This window comes from Juglans regia, chromosome 11 (genome assembly GCF_001411555.2).
Source record: "Juglans regia cultivar Chandler chromosome 11, Walnut 2.0, whole genome shotgun sequence".
NCBI classification, from domain to species: Eukaryota; Viridiplantae; Streptophyta; class Magnoliopsida; order Fagales; family Juglandaceae; genus Juglans; species Juglans regia.
In genome coordinates this window covers 9,218,620-9,240,444 of record NC_049911.1, presented here as the reverse complement: position 1 = coordinate 9,240,444, position 21,825 = coordinate 9,218,620, and the positions used below count along the sequence as shown (strand labels likewise).

Genomic DNA, 21,825 nt, shown 5'->3' with positions numbered 1-21,825 from the left:
ACAAAGACTGATTAAATAATAAGTTAAACTAATAACCCATTAATAATTCACATGTACGTATTTTAAGCTGGGGACAAAAAACCTAAATACTCAATCTAGGCCATGTTGATCGATCGATAAACTTATACGTACCCTTATTATATATTAATTAGCATATAGAATATTATATTGATAACCCAAATATATATATACCAGCTGCTCATTATAAAGCTGGGCTTGATGTTAGCTAGGGTGACGATCATGATCTGCGAGAGTAGGAGTTGAGGCTGAGCTCGAGGGAAGTGCAAGAACCGCTCTTGCCACTGTCGCCGCGGCCAGAACGATATAAGGTGGTACTGTAGAACCCGTTGGATGAAGAAGTAGTAGTACTAACATTGCAGAAGCCATTGATGTCATCACCGTGCATGGGGAACAGTGGGAGGGTTTCTATCTCTGAAGCAGCTTCTTCTTCTTCTTCTTCTTCTTCCTCTTCTCCTCCTGAATTTTCTTCCATTGATCTTCTCGGATCAAAGAGAGTGTAGGATGAAAAGTAGGGATCAATTCCTACCCATCCAAAGTTGTGGCCGATAGATCCACCAACACCACCGCTACCTCGAGTCGATATAGAGCAGTCCTATTTGAGAGAGAGAGAGAGAGAGAGAGAGAAACTTAGGAAGACAAGCTACTTTCACATGATCAAGACTTCGAGCTAACTACTTCTTCCTTGTATAATACCGTCGACGTTCACATTTTTGTTTCCATTACCTAGCCAGTTTCGTGATTCTTGATCCCTGATCTGATCTATATATAGTTTGTTTTAAATGTATTTTTATTCTTGAAGTTTTCTGTTGATGTTTGGTTATTTTAAGAGGAAATTATACCTCAGGGTTTGTTCCTTTTCAGTACATTTTGGAGGGGTTGAACAGTCGAATTGTCTACTTTGTATCTCGTTGCACTTGTTATACCAGCTACAAAACATAAATGCTATATATTGTCCATAATAGATTCAACTTGCACTATGATAACATGGGTTCAAGTTTCATATTGGTTTCAATAGATGGTTTAGACAAGAAAGAACATTAATTATTTTGTAAACCAATTTCAAAATATTGACTCTTTTCTACATACAAAGCGCCAAAGTTTCAAACATTAGTCACCATCACTTACCATAAAGCTCTTCTCCATTGTCACAGATCCATATCCATAGTTCCCCATCTGCCCCACAGAAATCGTCCCAGATGAAGAAGATGAAGCAGGAAACCCTGCAAACCACAGACACCCAAAATACAAAAGATCACAAACATCGCGAAATCAACAAGAAAATATATTCCTTGTCAACGTGACTCACAAAGGATATGTTGAGAGAGAGATTAAAAAGATAAAATTAAGGGAGATCATATGGTTCACCAGGGGTTATGCTAGCCATGGTGGAGTACTTGGTGTGGGATTCTTCCCGTTTCCAACCTCCATTACCAACCCCTCTTTGCAGGGGAACATCATTATTGAACCTTTTCTTCTGCCTTTCACGAGCTTTGTGGTTCTGAAACCAATAAAAGACATTCTTGCCTTCAATCTTTCCGTACTGTCTCAGCCTAGCAGAAATCCTCTGAATCTGGTCAGCACTTGGGGACCTGACTCCATTGTTGTAGTAAAGGTCCTTCAGAATTCTTATCTGGTCAGTTGTAGGAGTCCAGCGTGTACTGCTTTGCCTGCATAGAAATCCCCCTTTCCCACTGCCGCCATCCTCGTTTTGTGGTCGTTGTTGGTTTTGTTGTTGTTGAGGTTCCATGACAGAATGAAAAGAAGAACCAAACAAAGGGAGGCAAACAAAAATACACGCAGAGAGAGAGAGAGAGAGAGAAGGACTGAGAGTAAGAGTGCGTGAAATGGTGGAGAAGGGTGTGGGTTATAATAGCAGGGAGAGCTAGCTAGGGGGGCACATGGAGGGATGGAGATAGGAAATCAGAGTAATATCTGGGAGAGAAGGACTGAAGTTGACAGAGAAGGATTCATAAAAAAGGGAAGGAACAAAATAGGGCTTAGAAAGCAGGGTATCAGTGGAATTGCTTGGATGAAAAGGCAGGCATGCATGCATACATACATACATACATACATATATATACATATATATATATATATATATATATATATATATATAAATATGATATATATGATATATGGCCATGGATGAAATTATTAAGCATTTTGTCTGGGTGTGGATTGAGAGATCAGCTAGAGAGAGAGATGTGAAATCTATAATATTAAGCATGAAATGATGTACTTGTGAATATAAAGAAAGAAAGAAGAGATCAGGCTTCTGAAGGAATGAATGAATGAGTGGCAATATTATTGTAAATGAACTGAAGTAGAGTGTCCTTAAGACTCTTGAGTGTTCTACTTTTACTGATCAAGATATCATGGCCCTCCTCTTTTTGACCAGGCTACAAGATACGTTTATACTTACCTGTGGATGACATGCATGGGCAAACCTGTAAATTAAGGACTTGCATGAAGTCCCACACACAGATCCCAGAAGCTGTATATGCATGCATGGCTACGAGGCATTGCATGTAGGTTTGCTGATTTTTGGTCCTGTTACCCTACCCCTATTAATTAAGCTCGATCGTAGCCATGCATATATCTAGGAGTTTTAGGGAATTTCCTGGTCGTCCTTCTGATCAGCTAATTAATTGGGGGATTCCTTGATGGTACGTGCATTGGAAGATCAGTGTGTGTGTGTGCATATTTATATATATATATACACACACATATATATATATACACACATATATATATATATATTCCTGCAGTAATTAAGTTATAATCTCAACACCCCCATTTTGTTGGGATCTAACTCCGGCCCTCTCATATTTCTCCCTCCAAAAGCATTCATGCCTATTGAATTTAGAGATTATGGATCCTCAATTCTAACGAAGCAGCGCACCAATCCGAATTTAGAGATTATTGATCCTCAATTCTGATGAAGCAGCGCATGGCCAATCGGATGGGCAAGTGAGCCTCACGAGTCACCATAGATCCAAAGGTTTTATAGTATACATCATCATGTGCTACTGCATGGTCTCGACCACCACCATCATCATACCCCCATTGGTCATGTATGTGGCCGACACACATGTTGATCAGTGATACAATTGCTTGCAATTCTTTGGATATCCTATATATGTTTGTCTCAAATTTATAATCATCGTCTAGCCATATCCATTTTTGTAGCTAAAAACTACACTTGCTAATACCAAACCCCGTCTTGTTATAACTCTGGACTGAACCCTTTTTGGTTGATCTGCTTCCAAACTTTTTTCAATGACTGATTTTGAAGAGGGGGGACTCCAGTAGCCACAATGCTGTGAGATTCACTTCATGCACTCTAAACCCTAGGGCCAGCCAAGAATTCTAAGAGATCCAAATCCCTAGACTTATATAGTTGAAGAAAAGCTTATAAATTAGCGCTATGGTATATTTGCAAGAAAAGGCATAGGGCCATTTATTGCAGACAACCAGAATTATTCTAAGTACAGTACTAGCTAGGGCTCCTATTATAAATATGGCAAAACATAATTAAAATCATGATTTGGAATGTGAATATAAATATAGCAAATCAGAATTAAACTCATGATTTGGAATATAAATATAGCAAATAATAAAAAAAAACAATCTTAAAATGTGAATAAAAGAAATAACTCGACGGATAAGTCGCTTGAGATCTGCTCTGCTAAACTCGAGGTTGGCTCAATTATTTTATTAAATAAACCGTTCATAAACACAATTATGATTAATTACTAAACCATACATGCAATTTGTATAAAACTCAACTCAACTTGTATAAACTCAAATAATTTAATATATATTATTTTTATAGCATTATCTTTATATTTATAATGAGAATCTTTTAAGCATTTATATATATAGACAAAAAGAAATCATGTTCTTATATATACTATACATGTTGCTTGAGTCTTTACTGATATAATCATTGATATATGTATATATATAGATTATATAAGGAAAATAACAAGAAATTAAAACTTATTTGACAACACTTGTCAATAAAGTTATAATATTCAATTTATTTCATAAAAATAAAGTAACTTGTAAACAAACTCGAGCTCACTCGAATAATAAATGAGATCTTCGATAACATAAAATGTAATTTGGTGATAAACTCATGTTTAAAATGAATAAAACTCAATCATCTATTATGTAACACGACACGAAATTAATAAGAAGGTTTGGCTTTGATATAAATGTAACGGATTGACCTGTTAAGACACACATAATAAATTGGTCAATAACAGGTCAACTTAATTAATCCGAAATTAACTCACAATAACCCGTTTAAATTTTATTTTAAAATTATAATTTTATTATTATTGAGTTGAAATATTGGTATTTCTTAATATGCTTATTTTATTATTGTTGGGATTGTAATTTGGACATATGCTCATATTTGTTACTATTGAGTTTGTAATATTGATTTTATTATAGAAATCTAAAAAATACTGATATTGTTTTGTTAGTAGGTAGTTGTATTATTTTTTTTTATAGATATTGTCCATGACTACTAATATATATACATTTTAACTTTTATGTGAAATTATATTAATCAAGTCAAATGGGTTATGCGGATCATGTCAACTCATTTACATAAAACTGATTGAAATAGGTCGTGTCATGTTACCAATTTTTAATTAATTATTAAAAGGGTTAAAATGGTCTGGTCGTGTCGTGTTGCCTATTATTTAAATCGATCGTGTTAGATTTTGAAAGTCTAGCCCATTAAATAGGTTAGTAAATCATGTTTGGATTAATCTATATAATCGAATCTCCATGAATTAGACTCCGTTGTATCTCTATTAGAGCACTCTTTATGGAATATCTAAACTCAAATCTAAGTTTTAGCTAATATGACAAGAATTTATCTTTGCCTGTTCCATTCACATCCAATCTACACATTAGATTGTCTATATATTTTTTATATAATAATCAATAATATTAAAATGATATACTTTTTTATATTTTTAAATTATTTATTTTTATCATATTTTACCATTCTGCCAATTATATATTAATTAGTAATCATATTTTAATTAAATATATGGTTAATAATATTCTACCAAGAAAAGAAATGCAATGCAAAACGTAGAACAAAAGTAATCTTATTTTAAGATTTGGTTCATCTACAATAAAGAATAAAGATGACTTTTTTTTTTTTTTTTGCATATTGTAGCATAAATTAACTGTTCATACACTTTGCATAATCCAATGCACACAGTATTTTGTCCTAATAACTATCTACAGGCATTTTTTTTTCTTTTAACATTTGGTTAATCCATTCAGATTATTTAAGAGCATTTCTAATGGATTCTTTATCGTATCCTTTAAAATATATTACTAAAACTCATTTTTTTTATTTTACATATTGATTTTTACAATATATTATCCCTCAGCATATCTATTTTTTCTCTATATCATTTAAATATTTTTTTATTCTTTTTAAATATTTCATTTTTACCAATAAATTTACAATATCCATATATTTTTTTATATTTACAATTTTTTTATATATACAATGTAAAATAATTCAGTCATATACACGTAAAACAAAAATATATAAGCCAAATAAAAATTTAAAATAAAATAAAAATATGAAAAAATTGGTTTAAAAACATTTCCAAGATATATTTTAGAAGAAAATGAAATATGTGTTTTAAATGATAAATAATAAAAAGAATTTGCTTACATGATAAAAATGAAAGTAAAAAAAAAAATAAGAGAGTAAATGAAATATCAATAATAATAAAAATTTTTACAAGATGAAAAATACCACTTGTTACTATAGCTAATTATATTTTATAATTCTTTTTACATAATTGGATGGAATTCTTTTTAGAGTAATTTTTTAAATTATTTATATTATTTATATAATATAAAAATTTCGTTAGAAATAGACTCTACTGTATCTATAAATGAAATAAACAAAAAATAAGAATTAAAAGAAAAATTAAAAATCACTGTCATGAAGTGTCAAAACGTCGGAGCACGCGTCCCAAGCATTAAATTGGGGGATGGATGGTGTCATGAGAGATCTGAATGATGAAAAGCTCCATCATTCGTTGCCCCTTTCCCACTGCGGCTTTAATTTGTATATTCCCAAACAAATATCCTCGCAATAGCACTTCGATCATCGACGTCCTTTTAATTAGCCTATGATTATATCATATGCATTATTCCGTGCAGCATGCATGGCCTAATGCCTTAATCCTTCCCTTTACAAAAAGTATAACCTATTCTCTTGGACCTTTCTTTTCTCTCTATCGTTTCCTTCATTCTCGGCTAGGCCCTGACACAAACCAACAGCTAGCAGCAGCTTTGTGAAAACAGAACAGAAAATATCTTAGCAGAGCCTCGCACCAGCACTGCTGTTTTATTTTTACGTGCGTTTTGTAAACAAGAAGTTCCAAATTATTTAAACAGTGGTAAGATTTTTAATACTGAGAATGATATTTGGGTGGAGTGTGTACTGCATAATTTTTTTTTTATAAAAATAAATAAATATGAAATTTATTTAAAAAAATTAATTTTATAATAATAAATTTCATTCTTTTTTTTTTTTAAATTAACGTTTACACACTCTACGACTCTATCAAATATTACTCTTTTAATAGTTACCTATACTCTAGATTCTACGTCTATGTTCTTTTTGTGGGAAGAAGTTGCTTTTTCGTTGGAGTGCTTAAGTTTTGATTTTCAAATGAAGCTCTATCACATGATAATTATTTTTTGTGTTTGGAAAAGGGCCATTTAGATCTAGCACCCACCAGCCATATGCAGCCAATGTCAACTGTGTATTAACGTGCTTAAAAGGGGATGAAGAATGAAACTTGTCATATTGTTGTAAGATGACGTTGGAGTTAGAGCAACAAATGAACGAGATGGTACTTCATGAACGTGTTGTGATTGAGCAAGTCAAATTTAAAACAATAGGGAACAATAGCTAAGTCTGGCAGGTCTGGCAAAACTGAGGTACTCGAGAGCGCCAACTATACTCTGGCAATGTGAGGGATTAGAATATGAAGTAGTTCTAGTAGCCTTGGTGTTTTAATTCATGGGAGTGGGCATAGGTTGACATTGCATCATCTAGGCATGATCAAGAATGTCTAAGGCATATTTTTTTTTTTTCTGAGAAAGCAATAAACCATTAGTAGTATGAATCACTTCAATGCCAAGAAACACTACAAGAAAAATAGACTTTTGTGACCATTTAATTGCGACAAAAAGACTATTTGTAACCAAAATAGACTCATTTTAACTGTAAATAGTTATTTCGCTGGAATTAACTGACCATAAATAAACAGTTTTCTTGTAGTGAAAATAATGTAAAGGGCCTATGTCTTTCATATAAGATTCATGATCAAAAGCAAGAATAAAATTCGTAAGAAGCATAGGATTAGAACTGGTGAGAAGAACATCATCAACATATATTAATAAAAAAAAAAGATCCATGAGATAAATGAAAAATAAATAGATAATGATAAGAAATATTATAGAGGAACACAAACTCTAAAATAAAAGTACTACTAAAACGATTAAATCAAGCACAACAATCCTGCTTAAGACCATAGAGTGATCTATTGAGTTTACCAGTGTGATTAGGAGAGTCTTTGTCAGAAAACTAGGGGTTGGTCCATAAAATTCGACTCAGTCAAAAAATTATGTAAGAATGCATTATTGACAAATATCCTTGTTTCAAACTAAAATTATTCTAAGAACCGTTCAAATTGTTCCATGTTTAATAACAAGGGAAAAGTTTCTGAGTAATCAATGCCACTAACTTGATGGAAGCCTTTAGCCACTATTCGTGCTTTAAGACGACTAAGGAGACCATCGGCTTTAAGTGTGGTATTAAACACCCACTACCAATGATATGCATGACAGGAGTGCGGGGAATGAGGGTCCAAGTATTGTATTTGTGGATGACCTCCAATTCTTCATGTATGACATGAGTTTGATCTGCATGTTTTAATATAGAATGAACACTCTTAGGTTCTAGTGGAATAGGAATGACCTCACGATTTTAGGAATATTTTGGGTTTCGCTTGTGCATATCAATTACGGATCAAGTGAGCATTGGCTGATGAGGGGCAAGGGGCACGACATGTTAAACGATAGAAGGCTCGATCGGTGGAGTAGAGTGGGGCTAGAGAAGAAATATGATGAATAATACAATTTTCTTGTAAAAAAAGAGGAAAAGTGCATTGCTTGTAAATTCACCACCGCCATTAGATTAAAAATTTCTTATTTGTTTAGAAAAGTGGTGGTCAAGAAATGTAAGAAAAACACAAGATGCAGAAAAGAAATCATATTCATAAACTAAGATTACATGGTAGTAAAACTTATTAATAGAATTAACAGGGGCAAGATTCCAAAAATCACAATGAAGCTTTTCCAAAAACCCATAATTTTTTATAGGGAGACAAAATAAAAGGTAGGCAACTTGTTTTGCTAAGTTGACAACTATCACAAATAGCGATTAAAGAGTTTGAATAGTTACAGCTTGAGGATGTCCCAACCGTTGATACCAAAGTTTTTTGTCCACTACCTAGAAACGCACAATGAAATGAGCTTCCTGGGTGGTGTTGAGGGTATAGAGATTACCCCGCTCGTACCCTCTCAGTAGTGTTTTGTTGGTGTTCATGTCCTTTATATTGAATCCAACACCAAAACAATCACAACTAATATGATAATAAGTAGTTAATTGACCAATATAGAAAGATTTTTTTCAAGGTTAAGGACTAATAAAATATTTTCTAATTTAATATAGTCTGGAGGGTTACCAATATATGCTTTACCAATATGAGCAATTGGAAACATGGTACAATTCCCTACCATGATATGTTCAAGGCCATGGTAGGGAAGTAAGTTTTGCAAAATATCTGATATGTGTTGAGGCTCCTGTGTTTGCTAGCCACTTTTCATCAGCCCCATTAGAGATAGTTAATGCAGCTAGAGCTTGAGGAGCATTATTGTCTGCCTCGTTTGTTTTCACAATCATTCTCATTTCATCTCATCTCATTTAATCATTACAATTTTTTCAAAATTTCATACAAAATAAAATAAACAATTCAACTTTTTCAAATTTCAAAACAAAAATAATATTAAAAAATATATTCTAACAATATTTTATTAAACTTTTAACTTTTATCTCAACTCATCTCATCTCATCTTATTTACGAAAACAAACCAGGCCTTAATAGGCTTTGTCAAAATGGTGCCAAAGTTGAAGGGCTTTATTCCCTTTTTGCCATAGACTTCGTAGGTTGGAACATGAGCACCAACAGAATTATGTGAAGAAGCACCGGTACCATGAGGAGGTCATGACTATTGAGGATGGAAGTCTTTACCTTGGTGAGGTTAACTTTTTTTTTTTTTTTTATATATATATATATATAAGTAAGAGTAAGATTTTATTGATAATAGAGACATAGCCCATGTACACCAGGAGTATACATCGAACAAGCTAAATTACAACTAAGCACTAGTGAGAGATACAAGCAAATCATGGAGATTATCCGCATTACAAATAATGGCCGAAGCCCAAGAGAGTAAAGTAGTGTAAAAAAATCGCTTCAACTCCTGCAAAGAATGCTCCATGCCTGCAAACCACCTATTGTTTCTCTCCATCCACAAACACAACATAATTCAATTAGAGATCATTCTCCATATAATAGCGATGTGGGTATTTCCCCTTATACCTATCTAGCTCTTCAGGATATCCTTCACTCTTTCAGGCATAACCCATGCCACCTCGGTCCGATTAAGGATGTCATTCCATAAGCCCCGGGCCACTTTACAATGTAACAAAAGATGATTCACTACTTCTTCCTCTTTCTTGCACATACAACACCAATCTAATATAATAATACCATGTTTCCTAAAGTTATTCGTGGTGAAAATCCTCCATAGAGATGCAATCCATATAAAGAAAACAATCTTAGGAGGTACCTTGGAGTTCCAAATAGCCTTCCAAGAAAAACAAGGATTATTACACAATCCCAAAAGAGCCTTACAGAAGAAGCACTTCGAGATTTTTTTTTCCCCTCCAAGATTCAAATCATCTTATCCTCCACCTCAATGTTAACCGACATGGAATACAACAATTCAAAGAAAACAACAAACATATCCAATTCCCAGCCTTGAGCTGCTCTCGAAAAACTAATGTTCCAATGGACAACACCATCATAAAACACCAAAAGATCAGCCACAACAGTCTCATTGTCACTAGAAATTTGGTAGAGCATGGGAAACACCTGCTTTAGAGCCCTTTCACTACACCAGACATCATGCCAAAAATAAACACCATGACCTCTTCCAATTGCGAAACTGAAAAACTTGGAGAATCTTTCCTATCCAGCTCAAATATTTTTCCAACTTGGGTGTAAGCTTGTTTTGCTATGGGTGTGAGTTGAAGCCTTGTGGTCGTGTGTCTCACTTGGGGTGTGGGGTTTTGGTGGAATAAAAAGCAACTTGAGTTGTGGTCTCGGTAAAGTGAAAGGCAAGTCGTGTTTCATAGCCTTCAAGGGAAGACATACATAAGTTTAGTATATCAAAGCATGAGGGGTTTTAGCATGGCAGTAATAAAGGGTTCATATTTGGGGCCAAGGCTATTAAGGAGAGAAAAAAAATTATTTTTTTCATGAACACTAGCATCGATAGCTGCTAAACTATCACATAAATTCTTAGAATTTTGTAATTAATCATTGAGAGAGATATCATTAGTCTTACACATATAGCATAGTTGTTATTATAGTTGAAACTAACTCTCTTAGGAGCTTGTGCATAGACTTCCTTGAGAGCTTGCCAGACTTGTGTCAAGGTGTCCAAGCCAATGACCAGACCCAAAGCTTCCTCAGTCAAGGTCCCAATGATCCATCCTCTGATTAGTCTAGCTATCAAATTACCGCCACTCTGTAAATTCTGGATTGACTTTTGGTTGTCCATCACTAGAGCCTTCTAGACATGGGAGAAATTGGGCAGATCAGTAGTAAGTGTCCCAGTGAGAAACTTGAGCAAGTCTTTGTTCTCGACCAAGTTGAGAATTTATTCACACCATAAAGGGTACTTGTCATGCTTTAGGCATAATGTGACAAAATTTTCCACATTAATCAAGGAGGACATGAATGAATGAGAGAAAAATCTATGAAAAATAGAAGGGAAAAAAAGTTAGGATCAAATCGGCATGATCCAAGTAGATTGAATTTTATTGACAATTCTCTCCCCATGAGCTTTACAAAAGGGCCTATTTATATAGGTGTTACAAGCACTAATCAGTATATTCAAAACAAGGAAATGAAGACTTGAAGAAGATTTTGAAATCAAGAGATGTAACGTTGTAATGATGATATGAGATGAGATGAAAAACTATTATATCCAAATTGGGCCTTAGAGAAAACAAAAACATTAATTGGATAATTAGAGTTAGATAGGGACTCAAATATGTGACAACACAACAATTTCATACACGACCATGCCGAGTGAAAAATGGCAACACATTTTGGAGGACTAGGTAGTTTGCCAATAAATAGTAGCACATGAAGAGGGTCACGCTTTAATATCTCCTCTACTCTTTTAAGTTCATTATTTTCTAAGCTCAAAAAGTGGTTCAATATTTTCTTAAGAATTAATTACAATTACTAATTAGTAGAGAATTTTTACACCCAAAATTATCTTTACTTTCATTAATTATATGTATATATATATATATATATATTCAACAATGTTTTCTGTTATCTCATTTTTCCTATGGTGTATATATATATATATATATATATATATATATATATATAATATGACATAATTACTTGTCTTATCTTGTTTGAAGTCTAGCTGCAAAATCAACAAGCGAGCAGTAGGAAGTTTTCTTCAAAACTAAAGTCTTCTTGATCATCGGTACTCCAACAAATAGATAGAAGTATAATACATAACTATAGAGACCAACCGAAGAATTTAAACAATCTTTTTTTTTTTTTTGGTGGAAGGAGGACGGTACCTCTAGTCTTTATTGATAAGCCATCACTTTTGGCGGAGGAACACTGTGGTTATATGACTTCCATATAAAGATGACTCCTTATTATCAAACTATTACAAACCAATAAAAAGTATCTTACAAGGAAAAAACCAAAAACCTCTAATAAAAACGTAATGAAAGCAATCCTGAATAATCCATACGAGTTAATCCTCTCAACATACGAGGTATATCCCCAAAACTGTGCCATGAAAAATTTAAGCCTGCCGCCCTTCTTAACTAACCAGTAGGACACTTGATTCCTTTCTCTGAAAACATGATTCACAGAACAAATAATAAAATCCATGATGTCATTAATTTCTTCTCAGAAATCCTCTAAATACCACACCCCACATCTTCTTTGTTTCTACCAGGATACTGCAGTCATATAATCAAGTTCGATTTCAACAAAATTAATACCCAAAGAATTGCAAACCTTGAGACCATGAAGAAGAGCAAATGATTTGGCTTTTTAGTTAGAACCAAAGCTAACATGTGAAGCAAAAGTATGAATCAATTGGCCACGATCACCCCTAATGATTCCACCAACACCAGAAGAACCCGAATTGCCAAGGCTGCTACCGTTTGTATTCAATTTAAACCAGCCATTAGCTGGTCTTTTCCATACAACTAATTTATACCGGCGAATTAAAGGGGTCACAACAGGAATATGCAACCATTGAAGCACCTGCATATGAATACAGTCCCAAGTCGACTTAGTTGAAAAATAGCCATTTTCAAATTTTGTCCAGATTAATACATCCGGGCCATTCTTGCAAGCTGCTAAGGTCTCCAAAATATCATCAACATTTTCCTGACCAACTAGCCCCACTAGAAAATCCACATCTCAACTGTTATTCAATTTACAATCCTTTACTCGAAGTAAAAGTTGACCCACTAATTGCATATAGTCAATTAATGGACCACGATCTTGCCATTTATCATACTAGAAAAAAACATTTCCCTCCTTAAGCCTCCACTTTGAATTATTCATGACAAGAGGTATACTTTTGACAATCATTTTTCAAAATCTTGAATCCTTATTAGGATCAATGAGAGTCCAAGACTTAGAGCCCACATACTTTTCTTTAAAAAAATTCACCCATAATGATTTACCTTGAATTAAATTCTAAGCAGACCTTATGTGCAAGACCTGTTGCATATCATCAAGATGTCTCAATCCAAGTCCTCCTTCCTAAATAGGCTTGCAAATACTTTGCCATGACACCCATTTTTTCTTTCCTTTTCCATTTGCCTCCCCCCAAAAAAAGGTACTCATCAATCGATGTAATTCTTTAATAATAGATTGAGGAACCTGCAAAACAACAAATAAATGGAGAGCCATACTTGATAAAACATGCCGTCATAAAACAAGTCTACCACCCGCAGAAAGAAGCTTCGTCCTCCATCCAATTATTTTATTACGCACTTTAGTCACCATTTCCTCCATATGCACATGCTTTAGTCTTCCCAATATAATAGAGACCCCCCGATATTTGAAGGGAAAAGATCCCTCCGAAAAACCTGTTCGCTTTATAATCTATCTCTTGCGTGCCAAAGAGGTTTTATGAGAAAAAAACATGGTTGTTTTTTCCTTATTGATACATTTTCCTCACCATCTCTCATATTGATTTAGCACAGCTAAAAGTTCTTGAATTGATCTCATACTACCATTTGTGAAAATTACCACATCATCGGCACACATTAAGTGAGATATGATAGTTGTACCTCTAGCTTGTGAAAATCGACCAAACCTTTTTTCCACCACATTCTGCTTGATCAATCTAGAAAGCATCTCTTGTAAAATGACAAACTAATAAGTGAGAGAGATTCTCCAATCGCAAACCACGGCCACCTTGAAAAAAATCTTTTGTCATCTCATTCATCATTATTGAATACCAAGGAGTTGATATACAAACCTGGATTAGAGCACAAAATTGTGGAGAGAATCTGAATCATCAAAGAACCTCCATAAAAAAATTACAATCAATCCAGTCATATTCTGTAGCCATGTTCACTTTAACGTAATGTTTCCAACATGAGACTTCTTATCTTTTTGCTTTTGTGTAAATGGAAATATTCATTATCTTCTTGAATTCTACCTGCAAACAGTCTCATTCCCCCTTTTTCTTCAATTCTGATTGTTTCAGTCTCTCTTTATCAACTTTTTCAGATTGAATAATGTGTTTGATTTTGACATCATCGTCACGAGATTTGACTTTCCTTGTCATACATTTACGTGCGTGGAGTACTTTCCCTCTCTTAGAACGGCATCAAAAGAGATCTAATCAATTACAATCTAAAATGATAAACATGATGATATTAATATTGAATGTTAATGTAAAAACTTACATTATATATTGTCTATAATCTTGATCAGAATTTAAAAGATGTCATCAAATTCAAATATTTGTATTGATTTTGGTCTTTTTCCAAATGGTCACTGTCTCCCATGATCTCTATACATATGTGTGTCTCTGATCTCTTATCTAAATCCCTGAACTGCTTACCTCATAACTCATTAGGGAGATCTAGCCCTAGCGTGCACGGAGGCCGTGGTACACTATATTTTCTTTGGGGTAATCATCCTCTTTTTCATCCTGTTTTTCTCCCCATATCTCTTTAAGATCATACATCACATGCAGTATCATGATCATAGACTGACTGGCTACAGACCTCATTTTCTTTTTGCTCGAGTTCTTTACTACTCAGTACATGTGGAGCAAACCCTATTCACAAGTTCTGTTCTATTCTGATCTGTTGTCGTTGTTTCTACCCTTAATGTCTATTAAAGATCTTCTGTACGTGGTTTTGGAAGACGACCCAAATGCATTTAATTTAGCAGTACTTATTTAGCAAAAGAAAAATAAAAAATAGCAGCACTTGATTCAGGATAACTGTTGAAGAAGCAAAAGTTACTTAAAATGACATGCTATCTTTATGCAGTAGACTCTCAAGTCTCATGGCAGTGGTTACTTTCATGCAATTTAATATGCCATTTTGACAGTACGAGTACTTCTTTTCAAGCTGTTTTACATGGACCCAGATTGTTATTATTATTTTTTTTTGTTTTTGCAATTTGGGGAATATTTGGACCACAGATCACCCTGCAGTAGAACTCTTCCAACTTCAAAACACTCTCTCTCTCTCTCTCTCTCTCTATTGTCGTTTGTTCCAAACTGAGTGCATATTTGAAGGAACGACAAGGTATTTGAGTTGGAACCTTGAACTTTGGTCCCCGATTTAATTGTTATGTACTTGTTTATGGCAGCTCAGTAGGGACTTGACGGAAAAAGTTGGGCGTGGCAGAGCCCAGGTTAGTCTTTTTTTTGTAGGCAGAATCGAATTCAGACTCCCTTCCTATATAGATTTGGGCTCTGGAGGAGCCTCACGACAAGCCCTGCATACTCATTTTGCAAGGCTAAGATGACAAAGATACAGTAATAATTTCTTGCACTTCGATTTTAATGGAGAAAAAAATTTGCAAAACAGAGCCAATTAATTTCAGAGTTGTAGGAATAAGAATTCCTTCAATTTAAAATAGAATTTTAATAAAGTTTAAAAATAATTATGTCTATTGTTACTTATTAATCTCTTTTATAAAAGTTTTGGAGAGGTTATCTTTTCTTTATTGTCTTTCTGCTTCTCAAATGGTTTCATGCGCCATATTCGGCTTGTCCTTGACAAGCTACGTTTTTCCAGGACTTATGGGGGGAAGAGAGGCTAACCAAAAACACATTTTCTTGAACCACAATGCCTAAAATACTAAGTAGCACACACAGAGAGGAGGCTATGATATTTAAGGTATTTTATTCTCAAATCATCATGTAGAGCACATCATCCGCTTGATGATTACTTCAATTGTAAAATTTAATTTATAAAATTCAAATTTTAAAATTTATTTATTTATTTTATGAACAAACTGTAACGCCCCGATCATAGATGGGTCGGAGAGTTACCTCTAAACACTTAAAATCATATCTCATTGTACAAATGTAAACTCCAATTCCTCATTTACTCATAGACCTCATTGTTTTAAACCATCTACTCCAAAATAAATAACTAAGATTACGACGAAATCTCAACATAAAAGTCAACTTCCCAAAGTACTAAGTCAACAGAACTAAACGAAACTATTCAATGAAATTCTCCAATAATAAGTACCCTATCTGTATTTAATAGACTATGCTCACAAAGCCTTACCCATGCTTCCTATTCTTGAACCTTCTTTGAAGTATCCAACATATCTGAAAAATGTTGTGAAGATAAGGGGTGAGTTATCAACAACTCAGTAAGTAGAGGACATATGCTAGCGTGCAAACATAAACATTTACAAAGTACAGTATGCAGAACAAAATATTTTATAGAGTTATCACGCAGAAAAAAATATGTTTTTAACAGTAACAGAACGATGGTTTTAAGACAAGTAAAACCCAAAGTACTTTGGCATAAAATAACCTGAGCATCATCATCACATCAAAACAGAACATCTCACATAGCAAAGACTATGTTTCACCTCCGTGGTAGGGTTGTGCTAATCCCGATGGCCAAACTGGGTAGAGACAGAGGTGAAATCTTTCCTTTATTTTTCTCGAAGCCCCGAGTGTGCACACATGAAAGACCACAATAAAACCATTTTGTTTCCAAAGTGGGTGCACTCAGAGATAGAGAAGTTGGTACCAACCCAAACATAGTAGAGCATAACAGAGCAGAGTACAGACAGAGTCAGATACAAAATCAGTACACCATGCCAAAGGTTTTCAGATGCCATATCAAAATAAAACAGAGTATCAAAACATAATCAGATCCTTCTCACATACTAAAAACAAAAGTTGGAGCATCTTTTTAAATCAATGCACAATTTTTCAGATTCTCAATATCGCTCTTTCTCAGATTTCAGAAACAGCATGACAAAATTTAGCTTATGTTTACACAATGCATGTCAGAAATTATTTTTCTTTTTTCATACAGATTTCATGAGTAATGCATATAAGCGACCGAGGTTGGCTTTTCCCAAGTTCTCATTTCATCACAAAATATGCAAAGTTTTCAAAAAGTCAACCTCAGTCTCAATAATTCATATAAAACCTAGCATAGGAACCCCACTTACCTGAATTTCTTAGCTTTTCAGAAATTATTCACAACGATACTGAACGAAAATCAATTTTCACCTATAAAAATTTTACGTACTTCCGTAAATTTTCAATCAATCATGCATGTCGATATTTAAGCCTAGAATACTAAAATAACCTATTAAATTCTCATAACCCAGTGCCTTAAAACATTACTCTCCATACTCATCGATGACCACTTAACCTTTTCGAATATTATGTTTAAAAAAAAATCGGTCATCAAAATTTCATTCAAATGACTTAAACTAAAATTTTAAACAGTTGAAAATATAATTAAAACTTCATGTATTCTCTTATATATAAAAGATAGATAGATCAAGTAAATCTCCGGTATTTTAGAGATTTTGCCAAGGCAGCATAGGGTTCTTTAAAAAGCACTATAATTTAAATAAAAAAGTTAATCGGAAGGCTACACAACTTAGAAAGGATTTAAGAGTATTTTAGTAATTATGAATAATGGTGGTTAAAGAATCATAGCCTAAAAAAAAAAACCCTGTATCAACGAGGCTACGTACATATGGCAAGGGAGGGAAAGCGAGATACTCACTGTGAGAGGAAGAGCTGAGACGGAGCTGGGTGCGGTGCGGCGAAGACGCCATCAAGCTGAGCAACTGAGCACGAGAGGGAGAGTGATGAGAGAGAACTGATGAGCGAACAAGGTGAAGGAATGAGGGAGAGACGGAGAGAGTTCGGCGTGCAGAAGGAAACAGAAACTTACCATGAGACGAAGAAGAGGTGTGCGACGTTGCACAGGGTGGACGGGATGTGACTAGCCGGTGGCTTATAGTGGCTCTCCTGATCTTCGGCAGACTCTTGTGAGAGATACGGCTCTGAATAAGGTGGTCGAATCAAGCTTTGGCCCTCACACGTTGTTGCTCTATTTTTTACTATGAAAAACATAGGTTGCAGCAACGTCTTCATGCAGTTGCGGCAGCGTTGGTTGGTGGTGCAGGGGTTTACGTTCGCGTGGCTTGGGTAGTGGCTACCCTTCGGTGGTGCATGGGGTGGTGGACGGTCATACGAGGATGCAGAGATGACTCTGTGAAATAATCGTGTGTGGCTGAGCTAGTGGGTTTTGGGAGGCAGCGATGGGGAGAAGGCTGAAGAGGGTAGCAACTGTGTTTCGGCAGCCTCTTTGTGCATGAGATGATAAGTGCATAAATTTATATAAAAAGGGCGATACGAAAACCCTAGAGAAATGAGGGAGACGTGCGTGTGCATGGAGTGGATAAAAATACATTAGAGATGGGGAGGTTTTGGAAACCGGGGTGGAGCAAACTTCGGAAGTGCAGAAACTAAAATTGAAAAACGGTTGAGAAGATAAAATGAGATAAGCTCACTGCAAACGACGTCGTGGGGTAGGAGAGGTTACTTAGCTGTGTGAAAACAAGAGAGAAAAAAAAAAAAGAAACAAGAGACTCCAATCGAACGGCCTTGGGTTTAATTGGCCCGGGTGCTACACAAACTTCCATTAAAAAAGCATTACAAAGAGTTCTTATCAAACCATAAGGCATGATTAACAAAAGCACGAACATGCTCCCACCACACTTTAATATCAATTACATTCCAAGCATGCCTAGCCAAAGTATGAGCTACACCATTACCCATCTTGGATACATGTTCAATTCTTGATTGTTGGAAACGTGCCATCAGGTGCTTAGCCTCTTTGATCAGGTTTCCATTCGGTGCAAGAGACTTATATGCAACATCCATTGCTTGAATTTCCTAAACTAAAAGCAAACAATCTGATTCCACAATTGATATTCGGTATCCCAAGAGGCAGGCATAACTGTAAACCCCTCAACACTGCAAGCAACTTGATAGTAGCAGGCCAATATACTTCATATTCAACTTTACTAGCTGCCATCACTATCTCACCACTATCATTTCTCATCACTAATCCAATACCAGCCTTTCTCATGTCACAGAAAATAGCTCCATCAACATTGAACTTAAAAAAGTCACTAGGAGGTAGTTGCCATCTATGTATTTTCCACATATCAGAAAAAGAAGCACGTCTAACCTCATTATAAGCTTTGTGAAGAGACAAAGCATGGCCAGCACTATCCAAAGGGTTTAACAAAATTGGCTCCATTTGCATTTTGTTGCATTTAAACCATATACCCCAACTCAACGCAAACAACAATGTAAACTCAGCTTTAGTACCATGTTGCAGCACATACCTTTATGTTCCCAAAAAATCCATAGAAGATGAGATGGTCGCCAATCAAGGAAGATGTTTCTGCCATAAAGCTTGAACTGTGGGGCATTTCAACACAGGTTCCTTGCAAAAACAACATCCATTCGCCACCTCAACTTTTTTCTTTCTCAGATTAGTTAGTGTTGGTCGAATATCCTTACGAGCTTTCCAAGCAAAAGTTTTAATTTTTCTAGGCACTTGCATTTACCACAAACACTTCCACAATTTCTTATCCTGCATCATTGTTGAACTTTCACTATGATTGCTTGCACTGAAAGACTGGATCAGCTTGTAATACTTCTAACAGTAAACCTGCCATTTGACTCCACACCCCATATCCATTTATCTGAACTTTGCAACGTAGATAATCTGAATTTGAGAATGTTATCAGCCACACTTGGATTGAAGAGAACCTGTACATATTGTACTTTCCATGAGCTAGTTGAAAAATCCACAAGAGTAGCAATTGTTTCATCCTCATTAGCAACTGATATACCATTCCCATGTGTCTTAGGTTGTAAAATGTTGTAACCTGGTACCCAAGGGTCCTTCCAAATTCTAACCAGCTCACCTGTCCCCACTCTGTGCCTACATCCTTCTCTAAGCCACTTCTTTCCTTCAAAAATCCCTCTCCACACATAAGGGTTTGCACCCAATTTTGACTCAAAGAAAGAAATATTTAGGAAATACTTGGCCTTAAAAAACTCTTTGCAGCAAGGAATTCTCATTTTGCAACACTCTTCAGCCTTGTTTAGCTAATAAAGACATATTAAAAGCATGAAAATCCTTAAAACCCATACCCCCTCTGAATTTGGACACACTACTTTTTCCAGCTAAGCCAATGCACCTTTTTCTCATCACATCTCTGGTCCCACTAAAATCTAGCCATCATCCTTTCAAACTCACGACACAACTTCAAAGGAAACATGAAACAGCTCATTGCATATGTAGGGACAGATAATGCTACAACTTTGATTAGAATTTCTCTACCTCCTTGGGAAAGTAATTTTCCTTTCCAACTTTGTAGCTTAGTCCAAACTCTCCTTTTAATATCCTCCAAAGCTTTTGACTTAGACCTCCCCGCAAGGTTAGGCAAGCCTAAGTATTTGTCGTATTGTTGGAAACTACGAACCCCCCATAATTCCAACAGTTCCCTTTGTTTAGAGGCATCTACATTCTTTGAAAATACCATGGTTGTTTTGTCTCTATTAACTTTCTGGCCCGAAGCATTCTCATATTTTTTCAAAACCTTTTGAATGTGCCTGGTAGTTTCTACATTTGCTTTGCAAAAAATGATGTTATCATCTACAAAGAGTAAATGTGTGATCATAGGAGCTCCTATACACACTCGAACCCCTCTCAAATACAGCTTACATTCAGCCTTTTTCAACAAATAGATTAAACCCTCAATGCATAGGAGAAAGAGGTAAGGGGAGAGTGGATCCCCTTGCCTAATTTCTCTAGTTGGGATTATAGGTCCATTAATGCCACCATTGATCAAAACAGAAAATGACACAGTTTTAACACATTCCATAACTAGATTCACAAAAGGAGCAGCAAAACCCAACTTCTTCATAATTTTTTCCAAGAAAACCCACTCAGCTTTATCATATGCTTTGCTCATATTTAACTTTAGAGACATGTACCCCTTCTTCCCATATCTTTTATTCCTATAATAATTAACCAGCTCATAGGCTATCAATACATTATCAGTGATCAACCGAGCCCCCACTAATGCACACTGAGATTTAGAGATAATAGTAGGTAAGAAAACCTTTAATTTGTTCACAATGACTTTTGACACTAGTTTATAGACCACATTGCACATACTAATGTAACCACCCACTCATTTCTCTCTCTAATGGCCACGAATCTCGTTATGCATGCTGAATCTCGATGACGTATTTTTAAAGATATTATGTGATTTCTAAAGTACGCCCAGTGTTTTAAATGCCCTGAAAATATTTATATGAGGTATTTTCAGTGTTATTGAACTAAACTTGATTTTAAATAAGACAATTATAATATTTTTGAAGTACTCCAAAAATATTATAATTGTAGGAAATCATTTTAATATCATTTATTAAAATGATTTTAGTTATTTAAAATATTATGGGATTTAAATTATGTTGAAAACTCTAAATTAATTAAATGGTTTTATTCCCTTAAAGATATTAGATAAGACTTCATCATTTTATTAATGATGAATGAATATTATTTTATAAACTAAAGTTTAGTTTAAATAATATTCTATCTTAATTCCTCTCAGTGTTCTTAAGTTAAATCGGTGTTTAATCTCTTACCGTTAGATCGTTTTGAAGATCCCTAGATGAAGGGCCTAGATTAAATACTCAAGCCCCCTCTCTTTCTCCCTCACTTTTCCCTTCCCTCTCTCTCTCTTACCTCTCCCCCACGCGTACGTTGCAAGCTCTCCT

At 34.9% G+C, this 21,825-nt stretch overlaps 1 protein-coding gene across 1 annotated transcript; it reads right to left on the bottom strand.

The window, feature by feature from the left end:
- Nucleotides 1-19: 19 nt before the first annotated feature.
- On the bottom strand, nt 20-1,892 carry LOC108997672 (protein WUSCHEL-like). Its single transcript, XM_018974029.2, has 3 exons — nt 1,387-1,892; nt 1,147-1,241; nt 20-613 (listed from the first exon to the last, which is right to left on the bottom strand). Exons 1-3 carry the CDS (start codon nt 1,766-1,768, stop codon nt 239-241), a joined length of 852 nt encoding a protein of 283 aa, XP_018829574.1. The 5' UTR covers nt 1,769-1,892; the 3' UTR covers nt 20-238.
- Between the last annotated feature and the right edge of the window lie 19,933 nt (nt 1,893-21,825).

Coding starts and splice junctions, on each gene's coding strand:
- LOC108997672 (XM_018974029.2), bottom strand. CDS start 1,768: ATGGAACCTCAACAACAACAAAACCAACAACGACCACAAAACGAGGAT. Junction 1,242..1,386: donor CATGGCTAGCATAACCCCTG/GTGAACCATATG, acceptor TGTGGTTTGCAG/GGTTTCCTGCTTCATCTTCT. Junction 614..1,146: donor CAATGGAGAAGAGCTTTATG/GTAAGTGATGGT, acceptor TCTCTCAAATAG/GACTGCTCTATATCGACTCG.